General features: G+C 36.4%; 3 protein-coding genes across 3 annotated transcripts; 2 read left to right on the top strand and 1 right to left on the bottom strand.

Moving 5' to 3' along the window:
* The first annotated feature begins 2,009 nt into the window (after window positions 1-2,009).
* LOC145566241 (uncharacterized) lies at window positions 2,010-3,083 on the top strand. The gene is made up of 2 exons (XM_081625719.1): window positions 2,010-2,095; window positions 2,144-3,083. The coding sequence occupies exons 1-2, from the start codon at window positions 2,010-2,012 to the stop codon at window positions 3,081-3,083; spliced, it is 1,026 nt and encodes a 341-aa protein (XP_081481845.1).
* A 554-nt stretch (window positions 3,084-3,637) lies between these two features.
* Window positions 3,638-5,905, top strand: LOC145568529 (COBRA-like protein 4). Its single transcript, XM_081627950.1, has 6 exons — window positions 3,638-3,773; window positions 3,881-3,960; window positions 4,043-4,499; window positions 4,775-4,922; window positions 5,021-5,298; window positions 5,558-5,905. The coding sequence occupies exons 1-6, from the start codon at window positions 3,644-3,646 to the stop codon at window positions 5,836-5,838; spliced, it is 1,374 nt and encodes a 457-aa protein (XP_081484076.1). The 5' UTR covers window positions 3,638-3,643; the 3' UTR covers window positions 5,839-5,905.
* Window positions 5,906-6,061: 156 nt separating this feature from the next.
* Window positions 6,062-9,634, bottom strand: LOC145567365 (protein COBRA-like). Its single transcript, XM_081626627.1, has 6 exons — window positions 9,288-9,634; window positions 8,690-8,769; window positions 7,676-8,132; window positions 7,202-7,361; window positions 6,830-7,110; window positions 6,062-6,720 (listed from the first exon to the last, which is right to left on the bottom strand). The coding sequence occupies exons 1-6, from the start codon at window positions 9,400-9,402 to the stop codon at window positions 6,428-6,430; spliced, it is 1,386 nt and encodes a 461-aa protein (XP_081482753.1). The 5' UTR covers window positions 9,403-9,634; the 3' UTR covers window positions 6,062-6,427.
* Between the last annotated feature and the right edge of the window lie 7,739 nt (window positions 9,635-17,373).

Raw genomic sequence — 17,373 nt, 5'->3', positions numbered from 1 at the left:
TCAAATTAATCACATGATAATCAAATATCATAAGTTCATTATCATTTCAAAAGGAAAACCAAAAAAAAAAAATATTCTATTTCTAGCTAATGCTACTATAATGAATTAAATGAAAAAAGAAGGAAAAAATTGAAATAATCACATGAAAATCAATAAATCACATAACCATAACATAGGAAGGAAAAAAAAAAAACAAAAAAACAAAAAGATAAAAGGAATTCCAAAAAAAAAAAAAAACAAAAACAAAAAAACAAAAAGATAAAAGGAATACAAAAATTACAAGTAATAAGGCTTGAACTCAAGACTTGTGTGGCTAGGGCCTTGCTAATTGGGCTTAGTCCCAATCCCTCCAACTAGAGCTGTCAAAAGCTGACCCGACCCGAAATACCGACCCTAACCTGACCCTAACCCTAACCCGTCTGAACCCGAAAAAAATGGTGACCCGAACCCGACCTAACCCGACCTGAAACCAACCCTAGACCCGAGTTGACCCGAGTATTTGAGACCCGAACCCGACCATGAACCGACCTAGAGAGGACCCGACCCGAATGTGACCCGTAAATTATTGACCTGAACCGAACCCGACTCGAACCCGAGAATGACCCAAACCCGATTTAACCCGTCAAAACCCGAATTCAACCCGACCTGTTACTAACCCGACCCGAGTTCAACCCGACCCGTTTCTAACCCGACTCGATTTTAAACCTGACCCGAAATAAACCCGACTTGTTATTGACCCGACCCAAATTCAACCCGACTTGTTATTGACCTGACCCGAATTTAAACTCGACCTATTACTAACCCGAATTTTAGGATTTAGGAATTTTTAGGATAAAAAGAGTACTCCGTATTAACTATTGAGTTTCAGGCTTTTTTTTCAATTTATTAACATGGATTCCAATTATAAAACAAAAGTGGTCTTTCTCATCTTACTTGACTTATCTCTTACATAATCCTCGTCAAAGAAAAACTGAACTGGATAGCAGCAAAAAAAAAAAAAAAAAAAAAAAATTAAACAAAAAAATAAAAAATACACGGGACCCAGACAATAGCAAGTCTTTCTCATCTTACTTGACTTATCTTTTTTTTTTTAATTATTATTTTTTTTAAGGGAATTCAAATTTTTGACTTGAACCACACCCGAGACCGACTTGGAAATGACCCGACGTGATTATAACCTGCAAATTATTGACTTGCCAATTTGAACTCGAGAATGACCAGATAAGTTTAAATGACCCAACTTGATTGTAACCCGCAAATTATTAACTAAACCCGACTTGAACCCAAGAATGACCCGACTTGGAAATGACCCGATTATAACCCGCAAGTTTTTGAATTGAAACGAACCCGACCCGAACCCGAGAATGACCAGACTTGATTGACTTGAACCGACCCCGACTCAAACCCGATAATGACCCGACCTGATTATAACCCGAAAATAATTGACTTGAACCGAACCCGACTCGAACCCGAACATGACCCTAACTCATTTAAACCCGTAAAAACCCGAATTTAACCCGACTTGTTTTTCACCCGACCCGAATGTAACCCGACCTTTTATTGACCCGACCTAAACCCGACCCGAACTCGAAAAGATGTATGACCCGACGTGACCCGACTCAAGCATGACCCAACCCAAACCCGACCCACATAGGTCTTGACATTAACCCATATTGACCCGACCCGAGATGACCCGACCCACACAAACCCGACTCAAACCCGACCCATTTACCCGAATTGACAGCTCTACCTCCAACCACTAAGCTACAAGATTGTATTGCTAACTTATAACCAAAAATAATATTTATATCTTATTTTCCAATAGGTGCCATTTTAAAAAAAAAAAATAAAAAAAAAAAAAAATAAAAAAAAAAATTCTGCTAGGTCACGTGACCCAGCAGGACCAAGGCTAGATTCGCCACTGCCCGGGTGTACGGTATACTCGGTGTATATAAATAGACTCTCGTTATCCCCTGTTTATCTTACGTAAAACTTCGAATACTGACTAAATGGCGGAAGCATTGCCGGGTCTATCGATGGATTTGTGGACAGAGATCTTAGCGAGGCTGCCGACAAAAAGCTTAATGAGATTAAGGTGTGTTTGTAAAAGCTGGTGTTCATTAATTGATTCCTCTTATTTCAGTTTTTTGCATCTTCAAATTCACAACAAAAAACCCAAGTACGTGATAGCCATGGAATGCCACAAAACTAAAACTCCTGATAATTGTGTTGTAATATGGAGCTCTTATGGATTAATTTTGATGCATTCGTTTTATGAAATTAAACCGGACGAGGATGAGATGGTATATTATAATCCCTGTATTCGAAAGTACTGGTCGATCCCCCCTTGTCCTAGTACAACTTTGATATATCGCCCAGGTTTCGTTCCGTCTACTAATGATTATAAGGTTGTTGCTTTTGATTATTCTAAGCTTTCGATAGTGGTTTATTCATCTTATGATAACCTTTGGAGGATGAAAGATAGGTCGGATGCTCACGTTCGAGGCCTTTTAAGTTATAAAGACGGGGATGAATTTTATTGTAAGGGTGCTATGTACTGGTTAGGGTTTGAAAAGAATAAACCTCGTGGCGTACATAATCATCTTGTATCGTTTGATTTTGATTCCGAGGAATTTGTCTTTGTGGATTTGCTTGATGCTCTTAGACAAAAAGGTCTAGTTAAAATTAATTTTGTCCTTGGCGAGTCTATAGCAATTTTCGCTATGTCTTCGGATCGTACCTGCATATGGGTTTTGGTCGAGGATGGTGGAGATAAATGTAAATCATGGAGGCTTTGGTATATTGGAGATTCAAATTCAAAAGCTCGTCGACTTCTTTCCAACAGTATTTGTACGGAGATTTTCAATGTTGAGAAGAATACATTATTCGTATTTAATAATAACAGAATGTATTCTTATAACTTTAAAAGTCACCAGATACAATATTTGGAAGATTATAATGATGATAATATGTATTTTGACATTTATATGGACAGCTTAGTACTGCACAAGCGAAACCAAAGGAAGATTTTGACGTACCATGATGAGGATGGTAAAGAAAGAACAAAATTGGTCCGTGTTTAGATAAAATCTTTTATAGAGTACATTTAAATGATTTAATATTTTTCGTGTTCGTGTTTAATTTGCCAATGACTTACCAAAAATAGAATTATAATGTTTAATTTTTGTCAATCATAAGATTATAAGAATGTCTAAACACAAATAACGTTACATTTATTCACATAACAGAATACAATAATTTTTATATCGGTTGATCTCTGTATAGTACGCTAATGTATGGTATAGAATGATGTATACTTGGCTAACAATTCATACCAAAATAATATCAGCTAACTTTGGTAGACTCTAGCTTTCCTACATGATTGAGAGATATTGCTGACCTTTTTACGCTCAACTGTCTCTAAAACATAATTAATCTTCAGTTCATTTCCTCACTAAAATCTTACTTAAAAAGGAAGTAATCAGACCAACTGACCAATCAGATAGTAGATAAAATGGAACATGAACTCTGAAATTTCTCAGGATATACCTAACAACCATAGGTGAACCAATGCCATATATTATCTCATCTTTATCTGTTTTTCCACAAGTATTCCTCAGTGTTTCTGCTAAAAAAACAGAACATGGGGTGTAAAACATGTGTACCTTTGATCCAAAAACACATTGCGAAAGAAAGGTATTTAGTTGCACAAGCTGAACTGAAGTTCGCGCTCTATGTTGCACTTGCTGTTCTCATGCTTTCCTGTCATGCAGGTAATGCTCCGAGCTTGTATTATTGTAAACAAATATAATTTTGCAAGAATAAGGCTTATTTTATGATCTTCCCTATTAACTGAATCTATTACCCTTCAAAATTACAGAGGCTTATGATCCATTAGATCCAAACGGTAACATAACAGTCAAATGGGATGTAATGTCTTGGACTCCAGATGATTATGTGGTAAGTACCGAATTTCTCGTCTCTTTTAAGAAATCAACTTCTCAAAGACGGACAAGAGACATATATGTTGCACTTTTAACAGGCAGTGGTCACGATAAACAACTTCCAAATGTATCGGCAAATAATGAGCCCTGGGTGGACAATAGGATGGATGTGGGCGAAGAAAGAAGTGATATGGTCAATGGTGGGAGCACAGACTACTGAACAAGGGGACTGCTCCAAGTTTAAGGGCAACGTGCCTCACTGCTGTAAGAAGGTCCCGACAGTAGTGGACTTGCTTCCAGGAGTGCCCTATAACCAGCAGATTGCAAACTGTTGCAAGGGTGGAGTAGTCGCAGCATGGGGACAGGACCCTGCTGCCGCGATCTCTGCCTTCCAAGTCAGTGTTGGGCAGGCTGGCACATCAAACAAGACTGTGAAGCTCCCTCAGAATTTTACATTGCTAGGACCTGGTCTTGGCTATACTTGTGGCCCAGCAAAAATTGTGCCTTCCACAGTTTTCCTCACCACTGATCACCGGAGGAAAACTCAAGCGCTCAGTAAGAATTTTTCCTTTTAAATCAGCTCCCCTACTCCCCCTCAACGCCCTTAATGACATCCCTAAATCCTAATCACAAACAAAATACAAATTTACAAATCTGTTAGTTATCTGACTTGTTAGCTACTTCATGTTAATCATGTTTTTTTATGAAATATACATGCAGTTTTAACTTTTAAGTGTGTACTTGAACTGACAAATATATTTCAACCAGAATGTTTTGAAGTACTCTACTATAATGTTAGCATACTGAACAGATTGCTGCTCAACTTGCAGTGACATGGAATGTAACATGCACTTATTCGCAGTTTCTGGCTTCAAAGAACCCATCATGTTGTGTATCCTTCTCGTCTTTCTACAATGACACAATCGTTCCTTGTCCATCTTGTTCTTGTGGTTGCCACAGCAAAGGTAGCTGTATCAGGTAAATGACCGATAGATATATATACCTCCCTAGTTTAGGAAATATACAACAAAATCAGTAGCATATATAATTTCATTTTGTGCCTGACTGAAATGTAGGATGAACTCAAAGAAATCACACTCAAGAGGAATAAACACTCCAAGGAAGGATAACGCGCCTCTTCTACAATGCACACATCATATGTGCCCTATTCGAGTCCACTGGCATGTCAAGATCAATTATAAGGATTACTGGCGTGCCAAAATATCAGTAACTAACTTCAATTATCGCATGAACTATACTCAGTGGACATTGGTGGTTCAACATCCCAATCTTAACAATGTCACCCAAGTTTTCAGCTTTGACTACAAGCCTGTTGTACCGTATCATTCAGTTAGTAAGTGCCTCTAATAAGAAAATATTTATACAACTAGCACACTTAATTCGTTTTTGATGTCGAACTCCTAGTAAATACTAAATCGACAAAAACTCCTTATGTAAAGATTATATAGGTTCAGAAGTGATTTTGATTATTCTAGCCTTCTAGGGCATGATATATATTCTAGCATTTCTCAAGTACTTGCTGCTTTTTATTTGGAAGTAACAAAGTAATCGGGCTAAAGCTCCCTGATTTGTTTCTTCCTTTTTTTTCGCAGATGATACTGGTATGTTCTATGGTACGAAGTTCTATAACGATCTTTTAATGGAAGCTGGACCTGATGGGAATGTGCAGTCTGAACTGCTTCTACGGAAGGACAAAAGCACATTCACCTTTAGACAAGGATGGGCATTTCCTAGGAAAGTTTACTTCAATGGAGATGAATGCAGACTTCCACCACCAGATGCATATCCTTCACTACCAAGCTCGGCCAGTATGATCTCCTTCGCTTACTTAATGGTAGCTGGTACATACACATTAATGGTTCTCCTTATCTAGGTAATGCTCTTTCACCGACATGATGCTTGTGAATTTTTGAGGAAGTGTGCATTAAGCTAAGCTTCTGCCTAGATTCAGAAGGGTTATACAATTGTGATATCTTTGTTTAATGTACACTGCGTATTTTTAGGTCGAATTTGAATACAAATCATCCTGCAGTATTTCTGATTTCTGAAGGATGAACTTTGTGAATTTCATCAAATATTGAATGCATCACAGCAAATACAACAAGCAACTCTATATAACACTTGCATTTCCATGGCCAGAGTTTTTACAAGTTACAACGTCTGAAATACATGTCTCAATAAATACTCTATGAAGAATAATTAAAAAAAAAAAAAAAGAATATAAATTAAAAGTATAATTACGTGTACAAAAGAGCCTATCTCTAAACAAAACGGCATCAGATTCTCATTTTCAACACTTCATTAGACAATGGACGCTCTTTCTAGAAGCGATGAATGGTATACCTGAACAGGGTCATATTGCATCACTGGACTTTAAGCAGCAATGAGAGCAGTTGGTAAAGTCAAGGTGAAAGTCCATCACACTAGTGAGTCGAGAAATCTGGAAAGCAACATGTTTCTCTCTAAGCATACGCAAGTAAGAAAGCCAGGGCAGCCAAGATAGTCATGACGGGTTGTAGAAGAGAGATAATAGGTCTTGAACTAGCATTTGGTAGCCATGGGTAAGCATCTGGAGGAGGCATCACACAGTTATCTCCGTTAAAGTACACCCGCCGTGGAAAAGCAAATCCTTTCTCGAAACTAAAAGTTGTTTTGTCTTTCTGAAATAGCAGCTCTGATTGCACATTCCCGAAAGGCCCAGCTTCATTAAGAAAATCATTATAGAACTTAATTCCCCATAGCATGGCAGTGTCATCTGTAACAAACAACATCAAATTACCCAGTAGAGAATCATTAGAAACAATTACAATCAATCAACACTTGATTGGTATGTTATTTAGTAAATTCAAAGAGATGATACTTACTCAAACCATCATAAGGCGTCAATCCTTTGTACATGAAACTAAACGATTGAGTGAGATTATTAAAGTTGGGATGCTGCACAACCAGATTCCATTGCGAGTAGTTCATTCGGTAGTTAAAGTTTGTAATAGTAACCTTAGTACGCCAATAATCCTTGTAATTGACCTTGACATGCCAATGAATTCGAACTGGACACATGTGACTGGTACACTGGAGTAGAGGTTTGTTACTAGATTTTGGTCCACCAGCTGAAATGGCTGAAGTTAAATAGGGATTGTCCGCTCTGCAATTGCAATTATCACCTTTTAGTCTGAACAAAAAGAGTATATATGAAATTTTTTTCCACAAAAAACCACTATGATAAGGTCACTTACTCAACACAGCTTCCTGGTTGGGTTATGTTGTTTTGACATCCACAAGAGCAAGTTGGGCAGGGTACGATAGTGTCATTGTAAAATGAGGAGAGAGAAACACAGCAAGTAGGAGTCTTTTGAGCCAAGAACTGAGAATACGTGCAAGTTATGTTCCAAGTCACTGCCATGAAGAAATGTTGTTGCTATTAGTAAACTTTGAAATCATTTCAACATCAGTAAGATATATAAGCTCTAGTAACCACTGAAACATCATTGGAAAGCATAATCGAAAACAATAAATTTAAGAACTGGCATATGAATCTGAAACTATCAGTTTTAAGTTTCACAGATAAGTCAGAAACTATATTTAGTATCTTGCTTAGAGAGAAATGCACTTTCCACCATGATTCATAAGTTCAAGGACCAAGTCAATCAACAAACCAAATGCCTAATATAAAACAACAAATGCCTAAGATTAATAAGCAGGCCACTTACTCAAAGCTTGAGTGGTTCTTCGTTTATCAGATGTCGTAAACTGGGTTGGCCTCACAATCTTTGCTGGCCCACAAGTATATCCAGGCCCTGGTGCCATCAGCGTGAAATTTCTTGGCAGCTTAACTGTCTTATTAGATGTTCCCGCTTGACCTACACTAATTTGAAAAGCGCCAACAGCATTGGCTTGGTCCTGGCCCCAGGCAGTTAGTACCCCTCCGCGGCAGCAGTTAGCGATTTGCTGGTTGTAAGGTGTTCCAGGAAGCAAATCTACCACTGATGGATCCTTTTTACAACAATGAGGAATGTTCCCTTTGAATTTTGAACAATCTCCTTGCTCTGTGGTTTGTGCACCCACCATACTCCATATTACCTCCTTTTTGGCCCATGTCCATCCAAGTGTCCACCCAGGGGTTTGAATGTGGCGATACTGCTGGAAGTTAATCATTGTGACAACAGCCTGCCAGAAACAAAGCATAAGGATTTAACTAACGAAAGAAACGGGGAAGAGACACAAATTTGCTTCTCACTATAATGTTTGCATATAATGACATAATTCACTGAAGTAGAAATTAAGTCAACAAAATGAAACTTGGTGATTTAGCAATCTCGTGTACATGGCTTAGGAAAGATTGTTCATAATGTGGCTGATAACAAACAAATTGAATCCACGTAAATGGCAGGCATTCTAAACGCTTTGAATCAAAAGCGGGCATAACCTTGCGACATCCAAAAAGACAACAAACAAACTAACTAAATAACTAAACCCTCAAAGCCTCTAACCAACAAATCTAGGCAAAAATAGAAATTTGGAGGGCTTCACATAATTACATATCTTGATTGCAAATTACTCTTATTACTTTTTTTCTAGTGTCAAGGGAGCCACTAAGTGCAGTGATGTAGACAGACAAAATTTGATCTAGGTACCAACCCAAGACTTTAACCAACTAATCTAGTCACGTACAAAAACAACTATATAATTCCAAAATAACAAAACTTTGGTCTAGTAATACTTACAAGATATCCATCAGGGGTCCAATTGATAACATCCCATTTGATAGTAAGATTTCCATTCGGATCAAGTGCATCATAAGCTTCTACAAAAGAGATCAGCAATCAAACACAAAGAGTGTGATTAGATCTTAGCATAATTCAAGCATAACATCCAATAAAATATAATCAAATTCATCCAAATTAACAGATCAAATCAACAATGATCTCATAACCTTAATTATTCTTTCCTTTTCATTAAAGTAAGGTAACATAATTAGTAATTTCAACTAATCACATTAACTTTCATTTTCCAATTTCTAAAGCAACCAATAAAACATTAAATCCTACATCATCAATCACTGTACAAATTTAGCAAAAACAGCCAACATTCCAAAACACAAAATTGGCAATAAATTCAGCTCAAATCTCAATAACAAAGCAAAATCAACAATACCCAGAAGATAAATTCACCCAATTTGACGAAAATTAAGAAGTACTAGATTAACTACAGCAATAAAAAAAATCAATTGAATAACAACAACATGGTTGATTTGATTGGAAAAAAACACAACTTAGAACAAAAACCAATAAAATAAACAAGATAAGTGAAGTGGGTAATTACCAGTTGATGTAAAAAAGGAGCAAGAAAGTAAGAGAGCAAAGAAAATGGTGAAACTGGTGAGTTTAGCAATGGATCTACTGCAGTTGCAGCTGCAGGAAGATGAAGAAGACTCCATTTTTAGACCAGAAAATCTGAAAATGGAGGAGAGGGAAAGAGAAAGAGAAAGAGTGAGGTAGATGAAGATGAAGAAGAAGAATAGAGGGTATGTGAGAAGGAAGGAAGGAAGTAGCAGGAAGTTTGGCTGCGCTTTAAAACAATAAATGATTGACTACTGACTGTCGGTGTGTGTAGTCTTGCCGACTGCCGTCCTGGCTGTAATGTGCTTATGCGCAATTGTGCATCAGCTATCAGATATTCAGATCCAAAATTAATCCTTTTTATTATGCATGATAGTTGAGAATTAATTTTTTATATGGAGTTTGTATTAGGGCCGAATTTAGGGGTGATCATGGATTGGGCCGAACGGTAATTAGAGTATACGGATGTTGAGGTTTGATTTGGTTAACTAATCTATGAAATTATAGGTGCGGATCGAGTTTGAGACCAGATAGTGGAAAGAGTGGAATTTGGGTTTGTAACATGGCAAACCCAAATTAAAATAGACAATTTTGTCTATCACTGTTTGACAAACTTGTCTTTGAAGAAACGTTATTGTTTAACCATCTATGCTAATAATCATTTATGCTTTAATGTTGAACACTAAATAATATAATACTTTATAAATATTGAAAATACATACTACATACACACTATTAAATGCTCTTAAAATTAGCAATTGTACAACTACAAAAGTAGTATCATGGGGCAACGTCAATAAGAAGTCATACCATCTTTGCTATCTAATACTTTTGTTTATTTATTTCTTCTTAAATGTAGTTAATGTAGACATGAGATTTTTTTTTTTTTTTTTTTTTGGTACAAATTATTTTTTTCAACTAAATCAATAGTAAAAGTATTTAAGATTATTATAATACAAATAAACTATTATTCGAAGTAAATAATATTTAACGTATAGATTCGGGGCATCGTTCGGGCTAAATACTAGTTCAATGAATTAATTAATTCGCGTTTATTACGGAGTATATTATAATTGAAGTGTAACTTTCAATGAATATGACATTCAAATGACATCATAATAGATACTAATGAATCTTTAGGGGGTTTTATAAAATGCCAAGCATATTATATAAAAAGACAAGAAATAAATCAAATATACCCAAAATTATAACATATCCCAATTTCATTAAATTAACCAGAACTAATTTTTGAGTTTTTTGGATCCTACAATGGCAATATTGTTTTGCTTTTCCAACTTTTGTAGAATTGATAGTGGAAAGAGGAGATATGGGTAAATAAGGGTACAATGGTTTCATCTTTATTTTTACTTGATTAACAAAAAAAAAAAAATAAATTAATAATATAGTTTAGATTAGTTCATACAATAGGATATAATTTAAAATAATATGACCCAAACATAGAATTAATTTTTGACTAAGAGAAACAGAGTAATTATTGGTTTTTGTTTAATCTTTCTATATTATTTGTTTTACTATTATTTATTAAAAACCCCAATAAGCACATTACTACATTAGCATATATTATTATGATGTTATTTGTAGACCAAATTCACCTAAATGTATATAATAAGGTAGCAAAATTAAACACGAGGTAGTAATTTGAAAAATCATAATCAAATTGTAGTAATTTATAAGAGACAAGTTTGTTAGGTAGTAATTAACAAGTTTCTCAATAAAAAAAAATAATAAATAAATAAATAAAAAATATTATCACCATGTACTCACAAAGTAGTTAAAAGTAGTCCATATCAATGTGTCCCACATATTTTATATCGAAAAAGTTGTACATGACTTATAGAAAAGGGCATTGATGAAATGATGATTTTACTTATGCATCATGTCTAAATAAATCATCTTGGTTTTGTCATGTGGCCAAAGAGCTCAAAATATGGCTTTTGTTGACTGTATGTGAAATTGAAATATTAGTTAGGTAGCTTATTGAGAATGACATTTGCTTTTAAAAACATAAATAAAATAAAAGGACTCATTTATCAAACAAGTAATAGAAATTTACCAAACATTGTTTATAAATGTTAAACTCAAGAATATTGTGGAGAAAACGGCTTAACCTTTACATTGATTATAATCACATATATATACACAATATAATAGAAAACATAACTTGCCTAAAACTCCTAATTAGATAAACTTAACATAAATACAATATTAACAAATATAACCAACCAATCTCTAATACTCCCCCTCAATTTGGAGCATGCAAATCGCGAATGCCCAATTTGCGTAAGAGAAAACCAAACTGCTGACGACCAAGAGCCTTGGTTAGAATATCTGCCAACTGATGACCCGTCGAAACATATGAGGTAGAAATATTACCGTTTATCAACTCATCACGAACAAAATGACAATCTACCTCTATATGCTTCTTACGTTCATGAAATACCGGATTCTTAGCTATATGTAAAGCCGACTGATTATTACAATACAACTGCATGGGCTTTGAATGGTAAACACCAAGAACAAACAACAACTACTTCAACCATTTCAACTCACGAGAAGTGAGAGCCATAGACCTGTATTCGGCTTCAGACGAGGATGTGGCCACAGTAGGCTGTTTCTTAGTCTTCCAAGAAATAGGGGAACAACCTAAGAAAACAAAATAACCCGACAAAGAACACCGAGACAACGGGCACGCCGCCCAATCACTATCAAAAAACGCCATCAAGCATAAATCCGTCGTAAGTCGCAACAAAATACCTTGTCCCGGACTACCCTTAAGATAGCACAAGACACGAATGGCCGCATCCCGATGAGAAACCTGCGGAACACTTTAAAACTGTGCCAAAACATGCACCAAATAACTCAACTCTAGTTGAGTGACCGACAAGTATACCAAATGGCCAACCAAACGACGATACTGTTCTGGATGAGCGAACGACTCACCAGAAGCATGTGCAAGACGATGATTCTGCTCCATCGGAGTATCAATGGGTTTACAACCCAACATTCCTGCCTCAGTCAAAATATCTAGAGCATACTTTCGTTGAGAAAGAAAGATGCCCCCTGGACTCCGAGCAACCTCGATGCCTAAGAAATACTTAAGCAAACCCAAATCCTTCATATAGAAGCATTTGCATAAATAAGCTTTAAATCGAACAATAGCATCATGAGAGGAGCCTGCAATAATCAAGTCATCGACATACACAAGAACATGCAAAGAAACACTGCCATGTACATAGCTAAATAGGGAGTAATCAGCATATGAGTTTTTAAACCCAAAACCTCGCAGAGCACTCGACAACTTTGAAAACCACTGTCTCGGGGCTCGTCTCAAGCCATATAAAGATTTTCGCAACCTGCAAACTTTGCCAGGTGTCGGAGTACCGTACCCTAGAGGAAACTGCATATACACTTCTTCATCCAAATCACCATGAAGAAAAGCATTAGGGAAATTCTCAATGGTAACACTAAGCTTTTTAATTTTCTTAGTGGTAAATTGCAAAAATTCTTATTATCCTTGGTAAACTTTAATTTATTATAATTTTCAATGGTGAACTTAATGATAAATTTTAACTTAATGTTTAACTATAGTTAGGTTTTTTTTTTACATTTATTTTAGATTTTTTTCTTTAAAAAATTACCCATCCCCAACAATCAGCCACTTCTCCCCCGCCCCACTCATGCGACGCCCAGCCTCCCCTTCGCCGGCGCGCCGACCTCCCCTCTACCGTACCTCTCTATTCCCCCTGAACCACCAACCCCTCACATAATTGAGTGAAATCAACACCCTCAGCCCTAAAACCCCCTCCTTAAAATCCCAAATTCTAGATCAATCTCTCATCCCTAAACGAAATCAGATAATTGGGGATTCGAGATGGTCGAAAATCATGGGTTTCTTCAATTCTCGAAGCTTTAGGTGCAGGAGGGGTGGGGAATCGCTACAATTGGTTGTGAAATTGCTGTTTGCGGTGGCGAATTGGTGATTGCGGGATGCAGAGGTGCGATTGGTGTTGCAGGCTATTAGAGTGAGAATCGGTGGCTGTTCAAAGGTGTGGTTTGGTGGCGAATCGATGTAATTGATGGTGTTGTTGGTGGGCGAAGCGGCGGTGAATTGGGTGAAGGTGGTAGTTGCGGTTGGTGGTTGTTGTGTTTTTCGGTGGCTGCTATTGTAGTGACTGAATGGTGGCTGTTTGTTGTTGTTGTTGTTATTGCGGGTTGTTGTTGGAAGGTGCGGTGGGTTGTTGTTGGCTGGTGCGGTGGTGGCAGTTCAAAGGTGGTTTGGTGGCGTACCGTGGATGTGCAACAAGGTGTGGCAGGTGGTTGATTGTGGTGGTTGAATTGGTGGTTGTTCGGTGTTTGTGTTGTTGTTGGAAAGGTGTAGAGGAAGAAAGAGATGGTGAAGATGATGATCTTGATGACGATATGTTGAGTTTGAGTGAGGTGATGACATTTTAGGGATTTGAGTGTATTAAGTGTATTAAGTGAGGATATTTTAGGAAATTTATTTTTTTATTATAAAAAGATGTTAACCATGGTTAAATATTAACTAAATTGCTTCATTAAGTTCTGTAGGAGTTTAAAGGTACTACGCAGCGGAAAATCATGAATCATATTCAATCAAGTACCTAATCCCAAGAACACATGCATAACACACAAGACACATAATTATACCTTTGAAGCGTGAATTCCACGTAGCAATTTGACAGGCAAATCAAGGAGAGAATAGAGCCCCAAGCATTGCTCCTCTGCTTAGTCCACGAGATTCGAATGAGCCGTCCACCAATACTAGATTAGTCGAGTGATTGAGGAAAACCGCGATCACCACCTTTACGGACAACCGACCACCGCACGAACCAACACCACCACGAGACACCACCAGCGCCGAGGAGGAGGAAAGAGCCGTGTGAGAGAGGACTTTGAGAGGGGTTGGGTTTCGTGTTTGCTAATTAGGGTTTGATCAAATGATCAATTAATTGCTTGCTTGCAAACCTAGGCACCTAGTCTATTTATATTCTCATTATAATTCGACTAGGGCACGAAGCCCAAAAACTCCTTCTAATCCTCCATATGGCCGGCCACCTAGAGTGATGAGGCCTATGATGGGCCTCATCCTCTAATGCTCGATCTAGCCTCTTTGTGTGACCTTATAGGATCCGTCCAATTGGGCTTTGGGCTATTTTACTAGTCCAAAGATTGTTAGTACCTCTAGCTATGGCAAAACGACGACCCAAATGTACGAACTTAATTATCTCTATAATTTGATCCAATTATATATCTAGTAATTGCACATGACGAAGACATAACTCCTTCAAGTTCACCATTGAAAATTATAATAAATTAAAATTTATCAAGGATAATAAGAATTTTTGCAATTTACCACTGAGAAAATTAAAAAGTTTAGTGTTACCATTGAGAATTTCCCAAAGCATTATGGACATCCATCTGATGTAACTCCCAATCCAATGACGCAGCAACAACTAATAAAATACGTACCGTAGCCATCTTTGCAACTGGAGCAAACGTCTCATTATAATCAACACCTTCAACCTGCCGGTTGCCATGAACCACCAAACGAGCTTTGAGACGTTCCACCTTTGATTTGTCGGTGTACTTGATTTTATACACCCAACCACTACTAATAGCTTTCTTACTGGGAGGAAGATCCTTAACGGTCCATGTGCCATTACGCTCTGGAGCGTCAATCTCATCTTGCATCGCCTTACGCCAGCCGACGTATTTAACCGCCTCTTTAAACGAAGACGGTTCTTTTCCCTCAGTGATCGTCACCAGAAAACACCCGTGTCTCATAGAAAAACGATTATATTCAACATGACAAGCTATAGGGAAAGGTTTACCTGAGGAATGTGATTGAGGAGGAACGACAGTTGATGTAGATGAGTCTATATTTTCAGTAATGATAGTATGAGTAACATAATTACGATGCCACGAAGGAGAACATTTTTCACAATGACCACGACCCAAATTATCCGACGATGTAATACCTCGTATTTTTTATACGTATTTTATTTAAAATAAGTATTTTGAGAAGTATTTAATTGAATTGAAATGTCTTATTTAAAGTATTTTAGTTATTTATTTTAATAAGTTTGGAAATATTTTATAAAAGGAAAGTTTATTTAATTAATTATTTTAATTGAGTTGGGGTTTAATTTAGGAAAGCTTATTTTAGTAAAGTTTTATTAGGGATGGGATTAGGAAAATTAAAAAGGGAAAGTTTAGGGAGAAGGGTCTTAGAGGAGGGGTATAAATATCCCACATATGAGGCAAATCAAACTTTGTCCAGAGTGGAGAAAACCCAAGGTAAACTTCTCTCTCCTTTCTCCTTATTTTCTTTCTTTTTCTTTTTCCTTTTTCCTCTTCCCCTTTTCTTTTATTTTTCGGCTGCTCCTCCCCCCACCACCACTGCCGACCACCAGAAGCAGGTGGCTACAGCCACCAGCAGCGTCAGCCACCGGTGCTGGTAGCCGGTGTGGTGGCTGCTGCTGCCTTCTTCCTCACCTTTTTCGAATGTAAAAAAAAAATATTTAATCTTTATTGTTAAAAACTAATCTATGCTTAAATCTAATTGTTAATTATGAGTTTTGGGATTTGATTTTGATGTTTGATTATAAGTATTATGTTAATTAATTTTCAGATAATGTTTTTAACTAAAAAGCTCCAATTTTTGAAACCCTAGGTTCTTGATTTACAAATTATTGAAGGATTATGATATATAATGGTGTAAACCTTTGATTAAAGTGTTTTAAGACTAAATTACAGCAAGTTTTAATTAAAATATAGTGCTGGAATTTTTGGTAAAGTATTAAAAATCAAGTTTCTTTAAGGAATTTTAATTACCCATTAATTGGGATTGAAGTATGATGTTTTAAATATAATTTCAGCTTATTTTAAATAAATTATGAGGAGTTTTATAATAGTATATACTAGGTGAAACCCCGTGCAATGCACGGATATTGACTAATTATAATGAAAATATAATTAGATATTAAAAAACTAAATCGATTGATCAGTATTAAACCGTATGAAATATAGTTCGTATTAAAAATGAAATACAGTTCGTATTAAAACAATAAAAATATGAGAGAGAAAATATTTAAATATGTGATAGTTATAATGTGCAAGTCGATATTTTAGGAAGTTTACTTTAGATTTTACATAAAATAAAAGTCATAATCTAAATGCAATCCTTTTTATTAATGTAATAATATTTTTTTTAGAAAGTAATTTTAGCGGGAATTTTTTTAATAACACATTGACAAGTGTTCTCTTAGATTCGCTTTTAGTAGTATGTAATTAATTGCTGGAAATTTGTGTAGAGTGTATTTTAATATTCTTCTATGATTTTAAATTTTAGGAGACTTTGAAGTGAGTGATTTCTATTAATTGTGGCGATATTAAGATCGTATTCAAGGTACGTTCGTGTACTTAGCATAATTATATTGGTGTAGTAGCATGCTGAATGTGTTTGATTGATTACAAGTAGTATCATGCTAGGTTTGGATTGGAAATTATGATTTGGATGTTATTGGTGATTGGATTATGAAGCATGATTTGTTTGTGATGGATTATTGGATGGAAAATTATAGTTTGGAATATTGTTTATGAACCACATATTTATTTATGACATGATAGAGAGCATGTTTAATTAAACTAAATGTTTTGGGTGTTTTTAGTCCCTCGAGAGAGTTACAGCTTGAAGATTGGTCCGGTGCGGCCTGTACCTGCAAAACAACGGAAACTCCGGTTGGTTGGAGTTCCGCCTCCGACGATCAAGTTAGAACGTGTTGGGGTGAGTAAAAAGTGCGGCAAAAGATAAAGATGAGATCTTTACAAATCCCGAGATCAGGTGTTTTCTCTAATGTGAGAGAAATGTAGGTGAGGTAATAAATGATTGAATAATCTCCTCCCATAATGGGGAATCTCTCCTTATTTATAGGGTCATGGGAAAATGTGCCCTTATTCTAGGTCAGGTGACCTAGATTTGGTGGGCTATGACAAGTTTATGGGGAATTGGGCCTGAAAGCCGCCAT

The sequence above is a fragment of the Chenopodium album genome, chromosome 11, assembly GCF_948465745.1.
Source record: "Chenopodium album chromosome 11, dcCheAlbu1.1, whole genome shotgun sequence".
In the NCBI taxonomy this organism is placed as follows: Eukaryota; Viridiplantae; Streptophyta; class Magnoliopsida; order Caryophyllales; family Amaranthaceae; genus Chenopodium; species Chenopodium album.
This window is presented reverse-complemented; position numbering and strand designations above follow the sequence as displayed.

What these genes read in the sequence shown, in the direction of transcription:
- LOC145566241 (XM_081625719.1), top strand. Translation starts at nt 2,010, where the DNA reads ATGGCGGAAGCATTGCCGGGTCTATCGATGGATTTGTGGACAGAGATC. An exon ending in AAAAGCTTAATGAGATTAAG is followed by an intron (nt 2,096 to 2,143) that starts GTGTGTTTGTAA and finishes CTCTTATTTCAG; the next exon opens with TTTTTTGCATCTTCAAATTC.
- LOC145568529 (XM_081627950.1), top strand. Translation starts at nt 3,644, where the DNA reads ATGGGGTGTAAAACATGTGTACCTTTGATCCAAAAACACATTGCGAAA. An exon ending in CATGCTTTCCTGTCATGCAG is followed by an intron (nt 3,774 to 3,880) that starts GTAATGCTCCGA and finishes TCAAAATTACAG; the next exon opens with AGGCTTATGATCCATTAGAT. An exon ending in TGTACCGTATCATTCAGTTA is followed by an intron (nt 5,299 to 5,557) that starts GTAAGTGCCTCT and finishes TTTTTTTCGCAG; the next exon opens with ATGATACTGGTATGTTCTAT.
- LOC145567365 (XM_081626627.1), bottom strand. Translation starts at nt 9,402, where the DNA reads ATGGAGTCTTCTTCATCTTCCTGCAGCTGCAACTGCAGTAGATCCATT. An exon ending in AAGAACCACTCAAGCTTTGA is followed by an intron (nt 7,362 to 7,675) that starts GTAAGTGGCCTG and finishes TCTTCATGGCAG; the next exon opens with TGACTTGGAACATAACTTGC. An exon ending in CAACCAGGAAGCTGTGTTGA is followed by an intron (nt 7,111 to 7,201) that starts GTAAGTGACCTT and finishes TTGCAATTGCAG; the next exon opens with AGCGGACAATCCCTATTTAA.